General features: G+C 36.6%; 1 protein-coding gene across 1 annotated transcript in view; it reads left to right on the forward strand.

The window, feature by feature from the left end:
• Positions 1–12295, forward strand: part of vwf (von Willebrand factor) — a 227436-nt gene that overhangs the window by 37207 nt on the left and 177934 nt on the right. The window contains exons 8-10 of the mRNA XM_028808181.2: positions 5068–5190; positions 7050–7161; positions 9321–9367. Coding sequence (XP_028664014.2) covers positions 5068–5190; positions 7050–7161; positions 9321–9367 — 282 coding nt within the window. The remainder of the gene's footprint in view (positions 1–5067; positions 5191–7049; positions 7162–9320; positions 9368–12295) is intronic.

Below are 12295 nucleotides of genomic sequence, written 5' to 3' on the forward strand. Positions count from 1 at the left end.
TTAAAAGTTTTTTGCATTAGAAATTAATCACTGAATTATTTTTGCTTTATAGAAAAAATATGCTTAATGGAAAAAAAATTAAATTCTGATTAATATGCAGTTAATTTTGACTACAATTTTTAATTACGCGATTACATTTTTTAATCAAAAAGCAGCTATAATATATATAGTATATATACAGACTGTATACACACAATATAAACCAAAAATAACTACTGAATTGTATGATTTTAAAATTCTCACAGAATATTCATATTACTGTTGATACAGAATTAAAATAATTTAACTAGCATGGATGGAAGAGACAAGCATACAGAATGAAAGGCACCACTCAGGATGTGCAAGGATTCACCCTTAGACAGCCAATCATACAGTATTTGTATCTGACTGTGCTATGCAACTGAGTGCGAAATATATGCAGCATTATAGCACCTCTCCTCTGTGTTCTGGGGGTGTGGGAAAGGTGTAAGGCACAATCGTCTGAGTGTGTAGTTGCTAGCACCTGACACATGTAATGACATGATTCCTGTTACAATGAATAGCACAGGCCATATACAATGGAAAAGGTTTAGCCAGTTACCTTTCCAATAAGCCAGACACTACCATCACATCCATCAAAGCTACTTTGCCTCAAAATAAATGAATCATGGGTTGTCTCAGGCCATCGAGAAACAATGTTTGCCAGTCACATCTCAGATGACTTGTGTGTTAATACAATGTAATTGCTTACAGTTTACAGCTTCATTGTCGCTAGATGCCCTTATTGCAATATGAGTGCAATAAAGTGCTCCAATTATGTTAGAAGAACTGGACACTGCTTAAAATTCCTTTTTATGTTGGCAAAACCCTTTTTTTAACATATGTACACCCAAAACATACAAAAACTGAATGTAGTGACTTGTCGGTCGGTTAATGGCTTCAAGTACAGCAGGCTTGAATAACTGAAACTTGATGGAGATATTCCTGGCCTGCTGACCAGTTCCCTGAGGAATGCCAACAGGTAGTCGATTTAAAATGATGAAACATTAAAAACGTTCTTCAGTGTTATTAGCTAATACTTTGCATTGGCTTGTTTCATTGTTTTTGAGGTGTAATTTGCCACATCAACACAAGTTATAATAACGGTCAATGAAATAAATTATTAAGCATGCGAGTCGTCATTTAGCTGGTTTAACTGCATTTTTCTACATGATCAAGGGTGTCGTCAATGTCCACTTCACCCAAAATGTTGTGTACGCAGGGGTCAGAGTTGCTGTAAATATCCACAAGTTCCCCGTCAAAGTTTTCTTTTATAAATCTTGACATTTGCAGGGGAAGTCACGTACACACATTTCTACTCACTTTTTGTATGTAAGCTTTATAAACAAAGCCCCTGATTTTTAATTAAAAATAAAAACCTTTGTGACCTCAGACAGCTCCACAGACACAGGTCTCAGGTTCAGTTAAAACTCTTATTTTATCAAATACACCCTAGTACTTCAAATACCTTACCTTACCTTACAAAAGCCTTCTCAACATGGCTTGCACAATCACAATTCTCTCTTCTCTCTGGCATGTTGCCTCCCCCTGTCCTTCCATCACATTGGTATCCTGCTCAGTTATTTTTTCTCAGTCCAACCCCTACTGGGATCACAGCATAGCCACTTCCGCACTGGCATCTTCTGCCAACCTCCTGGCTAAAGCAGGAAACACCCTGCCATTCTTCCTGTCCACCTGACATCTTTCAGCCAGGTAAAGGAAAGAAGTCTAGCCTTGCAGGGATGCAGTCCCTAAATACCATCCATTACACGGTTTTTATGTATGGATTGTAGAGCATTCTGGAGTAGTTGTCATCTTTATCATGAATCATGCCGATTACTTACCTACAGTATGATCTAGCACTTTACTCATTGAACAAAAATTGGAAATGTATTACTCTTTTGTGCTTCTGCTTTCAGAATTGATTTTATGTTGAGGCTGAGATATATTTTAATGCTTTACTTTGGTGGTGGTACTATATGGCAATCTTCATCATGTATGATTTTTATTGTGTTATATGGCTAACATTTTATCATCATTAGAGCTAGTAGCTTAATACATTGTGAAATGCAGTCACCCCATGTGAGTTTTACTTGGGGTCATCTCTTTCTTTAGCAGCAACTGAACACAGCTGCTGTTGTTTTGATTTTCATCAGCTCTTTCTATGAGGACCCAAACATCTTTTACCTATCTTCTGCAAATTCACTTATTCGGCTCCAACACAGACCGCTCACTTGTAGTCCGAGGCAGCAGCATCTTTACAGTCTTTCACCAATTTTATGAGCCAATACAAGCCAGCATCCTTTCAAGATCACTGGTGGCCACCTACCTAGACTAAGGAATTTAAGTAGAGAAGTGAGTTTTGTACATTTTACCCTTTAGGTAACTGATCATCTCTCACTCTGACACACTCAATCACATGTTCATGCACGCACGCACACACACACAGAAATGCATCAAAAGACAAATCACACAATTGTTGGCATGGCTTCTGTCCTTTCTGACAGCATCTCTCCCCAAGGTGTGTGTGGTCCCATCATAATTTTCATACCAAAAATGCCACTGCTCAACATATATATCCATTAGCTGGTATAAATCTTAACACTCAACCAGTGGCCTTTTATCTTGGAACAGAGAAGCAGAAGACATACAATCAATAGCAGTATGAAAGACTGTTCAGACATACAGTATGTGTGTATTTGTAGCAGTTAAGCTCCTTCACTTAGCTGTGAGTAAGCCATCTCTTTATAGACACAAGTAGAGCATCTTTTAATTTAACTATAGAATCATATTTTATGACTGGAACACATCTCTAATGAATGCCCAAAACAGTTACTCATTGGATTTAATAAAGCATTCTATTGTCCCATTTTGCTTGATGTATTTGATTTCTATCTGCTGTTTATTAAAAAATCATCTAAAACCAAATGATCCTACCATTAAATTTGAAAAAATGTTTTTTTAGTCATTTGGAAGAGTCTGTTGTCCAACACTGTATTTCTTAAAACAGGGGTCCTCAAACTCTGGTCCTGGAAGGCCCCAGTGGCTGTAGGTTTTCATCCTAACCCTTTTCTTAATTATTGACCTGTTTTTGCTGCTAATTAACTTCTTTTGAATTAATTGTAATTGAATTTGTTTTTAAAGATTTGTTCCCTTGAATTTCTTTATCGTTCCTCTGAAGTGCTTCATTTCTTTACTTAAATGGCACCAAAGCAGAAATGAAATGTGAAGTAAGTGAGCCAACAAACTCCAACCAATTTCACTCCAGCCAGTTTCTTAATTAGGTGCTGAGTTTTGTTGTTAATTAAACCCATTCTTTAATTACTTGGCTTGTTGCTGTTCTCATTGTGCAATAACATACATTTCCGAAATTGTTGATTTTCTCTTTTCTAAGAGCACTGTTAAAATGTTTTGGGGACCTGATCAGATCTCCTGAGACCTTCACCTTTTCTTTATTTTTAGATATTGTATGTTCGACAATGTTGATCATGTTTTGCATGGTCAGGTCATGTCATCCATCCATCCATCCATTTTCCAACCCGCTGAATCCGAACACAGGGTCACGGGGGTCTGCTGGAGCCAATCCCAGCCAACACAGGGCACAAGGCAGGAACCAATCCCGGGCAGGGTGCCAACACACACAAACACATCCACACACCAAGCACACACTAGGGCCAATTTAGAATCGCCAATCCACTTAACCTGCATGTCTTTGGACTGTGGGAGGAAACCGGAGCGCCCGGAGGAAACCCACGCAGACACGGGGAGAACATGCAAACTCCATGCAGGGAGGACCCGGGAAGCGAACCCAGGTCCCCAGATCTCCCAACTGCGAGGCAGCAGCGCTACCAACTGCGCCACCATGCCGCCAGGTCATGTCATGCTGGTTCATTTTGTATTTCATTATTGTTTGGCTGCTAATTAAGGAAAAATATACAATTAAGGGGTCTGACTCTTCAAGAGCAAGTCAAATAAAATGAATGCAAAAGAAGTTAATTAGGAACAAAAACAGGGCACTAATTAAGAAAAGGGTTAGAATGAAAACCTGCAGCCACTGGTGCCCTCCAGCACTGGAGTTGGGGACCCCTACCTTAAAATATTCCAGTCTTCTTTTATGGCTAATCAAAGCACTATTACAGTTCTATTTAAAATAATAGTTGATGTCTGAAACGCACAGCAGATTTTTCTGTCCATTTTAGTAATTTGATAAAATCATTTTAGCCTGAAATTCTACTCAGATTACTTAATTCTTGCTTAAATTGTAAAGTTTTTCTGATTAACTTGAGATATATGTAATATTCTTGAAAGTGTGCATCTGTTTTAGGTACTCTGGTTTTCTCACGATTTATGCTTCGCATGCATCATGTTAACTTTCGGTATTATGTTGACTATAAACAATTTTATGTATCTTTATGGCAAAATACTTCAATAATATCACATCATTGCCAAATATATATGGATTTGTTCATGTTAGTCTCACATAATAAAGAAAAAGCAGTCATTATTATTGCCCCACCTAGAGCTAGTTCCTGCCTCATGACCTATGCTGTTGGTAAAGTGTCACATTAAGCCTTATCACTTATGGGTGGAATTGTCTTAGATCAGGAATTAACTCAAGGAAATGCTACTCTTTGCTATTCATTCTCCCCAAGATGTCAGTAGTGGATCTTGAACTTTTGGCCTTTGGCTTATATAAAGATTTTTCTGTCTAGATAAGGCTTCTTTGTAATCCAAATATCAGGGTAGAAAGGAATTTGGGGGTGCATGAGAAAATCCCTGAGCAAACATGAGAAACTTGTTTGCAGGACATCTGAAATAAAGCCATGTCTAATTAGTACTAAAGTTTATACATATTATTATAATATAAAGCAATGATAATTCCCTTAACTTTAATTCCTAATTATGAAAAGATTGTAATAAACATCAAGAATTAGAAACAACACTTTCTACAGCTGGAATCTTTACATTACTAAGTTAATAAATGTTTAAAAAAGTGCAGACCTTTGACTTAACTTTAATCTTAACATATTCATTTTTGCATTACCACAGATCCAAAATGCCCTCTGGGAATGGAATATAACGAGTGCACTATTCCCTGTAGCCACACCTGTCAGAATTTGAATATTAATGAAGTTTGCAAGAATGAGTGTGAGGACGGCTGCCGCTGCCCTGGTGAGTAAACTTGGTAGTGATTAAAGTTTTGCACATTTTAGATAGATAGATAGATAGATAGATAGATAGATAGATAGATAGATAGATAGATAGATAGATAGATACTTTATTAATCCCAAGGGGAAATTCACATATTTACAAATTAATATTTTAATTCCACTTGGAATAAATTTGGCTATGCGGTTATCACATAGGGAGACATTAGATTTCTCAACATTCCACTCTTTCAAACCCGACATTTTTTTGATCTTCTGTGTACAAAATACTTATTTTTTATGATAGGCAAAATATCCCAAGAACAACGTTTTTCAAGCTTTCAAACAGTAAAGTCAATGTCAAATGTCCATCTCTTAGAAAAGGATATTTAGAGCCTTAAAACATGTTATTTTTTAAGTTATGTCAACATAAAGTAGCAGGTAATAAAAATATGAGGGGGGACCCAAAAATTCCCGGGATCGGTCAATAGCTCAGGAGTAGAGTCTATTTATTAACTATGCTGTTACGTATCACATGTTTACAGTTTTGTTAATCAGTCCACCAAGTGACATCGTACCGAACTGACTGTGATGCATAGTTCTGATATTTATTCTAAAGGTCATTGAACATCAAGACAATGATTTTTTTTTACATTAATGCTCATGTTAATAAACTGTTTCTCTGTGATCAGACTGTTTATCAGTAAAAATATACTGAACTGCAGAGTCCAGAGCAGTGGTACATACAAAACCTGCATTTTGTACAATGATGGTATACCTGAACTCTTTGTGTTACAAATCAATGAGTTTTTGACCAAAAATATTATTGTTGCTTCACACTTCCCATATTTTCCAGATCTCACTCTCTGACTTTTTTGCTCCCAAAATTAAAACAGACTGAAGGAACTATCTGTTGCTAAAAATCTAGGAAAAATTGCCATAGGCTCAAGACACGAGGTCAAAAATGAGTTTAAGAAAGGTAAAAGGCTTATTGCATCTGAAGGGTAAAAAGGAAATGGTGTAATTTTGGGATTTCTCCTTGTATACTTCAAGGACTTCGTTTTTGAGTACACATACTGAAGAAGTACTACACAATGTGATGAGACAGACAGTCACTGGGATATGCAATTTAACCATGTGGAACATAAGTACATCCAGAAAAGTTAGCAGGTGTATTTTTTAGTGGCCTACACCATGAACCAAAGACATGCAGAAGTTCCCAAAACTATGAAAAGTGTGCTTTTCCACTTGGCCTAGCAATGATTGTGAGCAAGCTTCTTTGTAGGAGGCTGTGTCAGTGACACCTGTATCTTAGTAATTATAGGCAAAGGCCTTTTATTACAGACAATGACACAAGAATAAAATGTCTGAGAGCAATTCTCTCACAGCAAATGGAAAAAAATATTTTAGTAAGACTCTGAAAGGAACTATTCTGCCACCAACTACAGCTGACAAAGAATGACATTTCCTATTATGGGTTTGGATGAGGTGGGTGATTTGGTGTACAGTTTTGGTATTGTTTTTAAAAATCACTAAGCTGTGGCTGCCAAATATCTAAATAGCGTCACAAATATGTGACAAGATTAATATGGTAAACTGTGTGCACAAAATGAAATAGACAGTTAAATATTCAGAGAGCAGACTGTGATATTGTTGCACAGTTATTTACTGATGTATAGACAGATGCCACTGTTAAAAAACACTTGTTTTTAAGTTCACAGGCAAATATATAGTATTGGTATTTTGAAATTTAGTTACAGTAAAGCACATATCTTTTTGTCTATTTCAATATCACATTAAACACTCCTAAACAGTATTTATAAGGCAGTAATATTTTGTACATCACTCACCTTTTTGGAACTGCTACTTTATTCTGTTTCACAGAGGGAAAGATTATTGATGATGACCACTGTGTTGATATATCAGAATGCTCTTGTGTTCATGCTGGGAAGCGATATCCTCCTTCATCTAGCATCTCTCAGGACTGCAATACATGGTATGTAAAACTACTGTATAATGTAACCCACATAACCATCTGACATACTTATACATGAAGTGCAAATTGACAGTAGAAGGATTGCACAAAACAAGATTCACTTCTTTAGGGTTAGTGCATGCTTGACATTAACTTTTGCTTATAATTATTTATTATAATTATTTATTATTTATTCTATTGAAACATAGGCATTTGATATTGATCTATGCTAATCCATGCTCAATGTTCCATTTACAATAAAAAACATTGAAGACAGAAAAGTCTTTTTTTTATTTAAGTGACCCATTGATTGATTTTTTATTATGCAATTTAAAGGGAATGTAAACTTCAAAACTTAGAAATCTTACTATTTGCAGTAATTGCCATCATAATAAGAACATAAGAAATTTGAAAAAGAAGAGGAGATTGTTTAGTTCATCAAGCTAGTTTGTTTAGCTAATAGCTAAGCTGTCTCAATATTTCGTTATCATGAGCCACACTGAGTTCCTATGTGGCAATTTGCTTATTGAACAAATATTACAAATGTATGAATATAAATTTGCATTTTTGGTTTTGATGTTAACTATTTGATGTTGAAATTGAGATATCTTTAATCTTCTGACATGATTTTCAGCCTCTCTCTAACACCTCCACCGAAGTTCAGATCTTCTGTGGCTCCTCCTGCATGGCTCCACTGATCTTTTCTCTGCCTCACACTATTAAATTGTAGTTAGAGACCATACCATCTGCAGTAACTTTCTCAACTACAAGAGTCAATGAGTCCTGAGAGTCTCTAGGTAGCTATTTGTCCAGGGCAATGGATTTAAGCATAGGAGTGGGTTTTATAAATGCTTCTCTTTGTGTGGCTGACCATCTCTCTCTCTCTCTGTACTGTATCTCACTCACGCACCTACACACAGTCATACATCCTCTGCATTTTGATATTAATTGTATGTTAATGTCATTTGATTAAATGAGTTAAGGCTATGGGCAGTAAATACAGTTAAATGACCAAGAAAAGAGAAAACCCAGCCTGACTGAAAGAAAAAACAACATTCATATTAAGAGAAGGCTTTAACAAAGACTGCTCAACCTTGAGGTTTCATGAGAAACAGTGTCTAAGATAAAGTCAGGATGGAGTATTTTAACAATAAGGGTCTCAACTATATAGAGCATCCCACTCATATAGATACACAGGAGGTCACTTATCCAAGAATTGTTGATTTGTTGAATGATGTAACTCAAGGGAGAGATAAAAAATAAATCAACAGAAAGAAAATAAAACCTGCAGCAAAGGTATTTGTCTATAAAATAGGATGAATTGCCCAATAGCCTGCCTAAAATACTCCCTATTTCACCTCACAAGTTTCTTTCTAACTTGGCCACTCTTTCTGCTTATTACTGGAGTCCTTGCCTATCACCTCCTGAATCTTAGGACAGAGTCCTCAAACTCAATTGTGAAATCACTTTAATCCAAGAATAAAACTTTTTGGAGCAGTAGTATTTAGCTAAGAAATCCCTGTAGTTATAATACATTTCCAGTGTACTTACTGTCTGCTTTGTTAGAAGGAAAGTAAACTTCTATAGATGTACATCAAAAATAATCTAAAACAAATTAAGCATAAATTAAGCCCAAACATAAGACTTTACAGTAGCATCTAAGATACTTTTTACCATCATAATCCAAGCGCCAAATGTGGAACCTCTTCTTCTCAGATGGTGCTGTTGCTCTACTCTATAGTTCCCGATACTTGCAATATCTATTTTCTAATAGCTCATATTGATCCAATGCCAGCTTTTAATTTATTTCTATAAGTTAATTTTTATTTTATTGACTTCATTTAAGAATTATTAAGCTAAGCTTGAAGCAAAATAAAGAATGGGATCTGAATGACGTCAGACTAAAGTGTGCCAGTGATACTTTACATTTCTCAGATAAATAAACATTATGTGGCTAATACAGATTACTGGCTAGCAAGAAAGGATGCCACTTTCTAGGAACAGATCTTCCCTTGTACTTGTTATCAGAACAAACATTTATTTCCTAAATATTGTATTACGCGAGTGAATAATGATCATGAAGGATAAAAAATATACCTCTTCATTGATTTTCTTTTTTATGTATTAATATTTTTTCAATTGGGTAATTAATATATTGGACATTTGGTTTTCCATTCTAGTGTCTGCAGACATGGTTTCTGGCAATGTAGCAATGAGGAATGTCCAGGTAAGACAATACTGCATTCACAAAATCTTAGTTTATAGTGTTTGTAAGAAACTTGTTTATGTACCTCTTAAAGCAAATTATTAAATACAAAGTACTTAAGGAGCCATATTAAATGCCTTTTTGGAGATCTTTTTTATTAAAACAATAGAAAACACATTTAATGGAAACCAGATCAAAAACCATAAAAAAACAAATTCATATGATGTTTGCCTAAAAATCCATAAAGTGTCCTGGAAAAGATTCTTAAAAAAAGGAATGGAGGGGAAAAAAGAGGGGCCATGATAAATCATAATTTTCTTAAAGAAAAAGATTGTTTTAAAATGAGATACACAAAAACACTTAACTAATTCAACATAGAAATTTTAGTGGGAAATAAAAACTTACATGGAAAACATTATGATCAATCTAGTTTGCATACGGGCGGCACGGTGGCGCAGTGGGTAGCGCTGCTGCCTCGCAGTTGGGAGATCTGGGGACCTGGGTTCGATTCCCGGGTCCTCCCTGCGTGGAGTTTGCATGTTCTCCCCGTGTCTGCGTGGGTTTCCTCCGGGCGCTCCGGTTTCCTCCCACATTCCAAAGACATGCAGGTTAGGTGGATTGGCGATTCTAAATTGGCCCTAGTGTGTGCTTGGTGTGTGGGTGTGTTTGTGTGTGTCCTGCGGTGGGTTGGCACCCTGCCCAGGATTGTTTCCTGCCTTGTGCCCTGTGTTGGCTGGGATTGGCTCCAGCAGACCCCCGTGACCCTGTGTTCGGATTCAGCGGGTTGGAAAATGGATGGATGGATGGATAGTTTGCATACATATTTAAACATCTGTAATACAAAAAAGTAAAAAAAGACAATAACAACTGACTCATTGTAACAAAACTTGCTGTATAAATACTTAAAAGTACATGTATGCTTAGACAATGCCAATTGTGCATATCATGCCTTTGTGTCTATATGAAAGTCTAACACTGCATGCCACTTTGTCTGGAGGTTAAGTACATACAGTGCATCTCTGTTATTTTTTATGTTGTGCCTCTTTAACACTTAATTCACAATGCAACAAACTGTGTACTTCTGGCAGAACTCAACAACTTGAGTGTTTAGTAGATTGTCTAAAATGTTAAGCACCTGGAATGAGAGTCTTCCAACAATTGGACACAATTTAAAGGCTTCCCTTTAAGGTTATTCATTTATCATCTACTTTTTAAGGAGCACGGTTATTATATAGGACTCATGTAAACAATCTAAAATATTTCAAACATTAATTGTACAATAATTGCAGATATAAAATTTTTGCTTTTGATTTGTGACAATAATCATATTAGAAGGAAATATGAGAAGTGTTTTAAAACAAAATATACTTTTGTCCAATCAATATGATGTGGAATACAAACACTCTATTCACATATTCACAGGGCCAGGATGACACCAGTTATACAAACTTTGCCATCAAGTAAATGCCTGCAGACTACTGGCATTCAAAGAGTGGCTGCTCTCTGCTGGTTTACCAGAATATCTGAGGAAAAACTGCTAGGAATTGCCTTGTTAACAAACATCTCCCCCACTCTACTCCCCCAGAAATGCAATTTTTTACATATTTAACATTCTTACTCAATTTGCTGCATGCATAATAATTAGCCAGCATTAAAGAACTGTACTATTTAATTTTTTTCACGGGGGAATTTGCTTTAAACACATTCTGAACACTGGACCTAGATTTATCCTGTAAATCCATAATCGATTTAAATAGTATGACTTCATATGTATTAATTAATATTTTACACTAAAATGTTAAAATATGAATATATATTCAACCAAAATTCACTGTTGTACTCTTACTTTAGGAATGCGCTGAGGAGGGTGAGAGTTATTTAAACCTTTCATTCTCTAGTTTTTCCTTATTTTGTACATTGATTTCAAAGTATTTATGATTTCTTATTTACTGTTCTCCTTTTCACTTTATTAGTAGAAAGCTAATCACAAAAAGCCACTCATTTTTCATTTTGCCTTGTTTGATATTGAGATTTGCCTCCTAGTTAATACATTCATTTCAGTAATGTCTTAATCATTTGCATATATGTTTTTTACAATTATTTTTAACTAAAAAATAAATCTAATAGCTAGACACTGAACAGAATGGCAGAATCTCTAAAGTATTTAGCAATGTGAACCAAAGACATAGGCATATTAATAAATTAATAATATACTAATATATTTCAGATTAAGGGTTTTCATTTTGAGGATTTGTGTTTGTGCTCATTGTTTTGAACAGCTGTCTAAATGTATGTGTATTGATGTTTACATGTGTCATGTCCTCATGTGGGCGGCACGGTGGCACAGTGGGTAGCGCTGCTGCCTCACAGTTAGGAGACCTGGGTTCGCTTCCCGGGTCCTCGCTGCGTGGAGTTTGCATGTTCTGCCCATGTCTGCGTGGGTTTCCTCCATGTGCTCTGGTTTCCTCCCACAGTCCAAAGACATGCAGGTTAGGTGGATTGGCGATTCTAAATTGTCTCTAGTGTGTGCTTGGTGTGTGTGTGTGTGTGCGCCCTGCTGTGGGCTGGTGGCCTGCCCGGGGTTTGTTTCCTGCCTTGTGCCCTGGGATTGGCTCCAGCAGACCCCCGTGACCCTGTAGTTAGGATATAGTGGGTTGGGTAATGGATGTCCTCATGTGTACTGATACACTAGCTGTAATTCTTCCATCCATCCAGTTTCTAACCCACTGAATCTGAACACAGGGTCACGGAGGTCTGCTGGAGCCAATCCCAGCCAACACAGGGCACAAGGCAGGAAACAATCCCGGGCAGGGTGCCAACCCACTGCAGGACACACACAAACACACACCAAGCACACACTAGGGCCAATTTAGAATCGCCAATCCACCTAACCTGCATGTCTTTGGACTGTGGGAGGAAACCTACGCAGACACGGGGAGAACATGCAAA

Source organism: Erpetoichthys calabaricus, chromosome 1, assembly GCF_900747795.2.
Source record: "Erpetoichthys calabaricus chromosome 1, fErpCal1.3, whole genome shotgun sequence".
Lineage (NCBI taxonomy): Eukaryota > Metazoa > Chordata > Cladistia > Polypteriformes > Polypteridae > Erpetoichthys > Erpetoichthys calabaricus.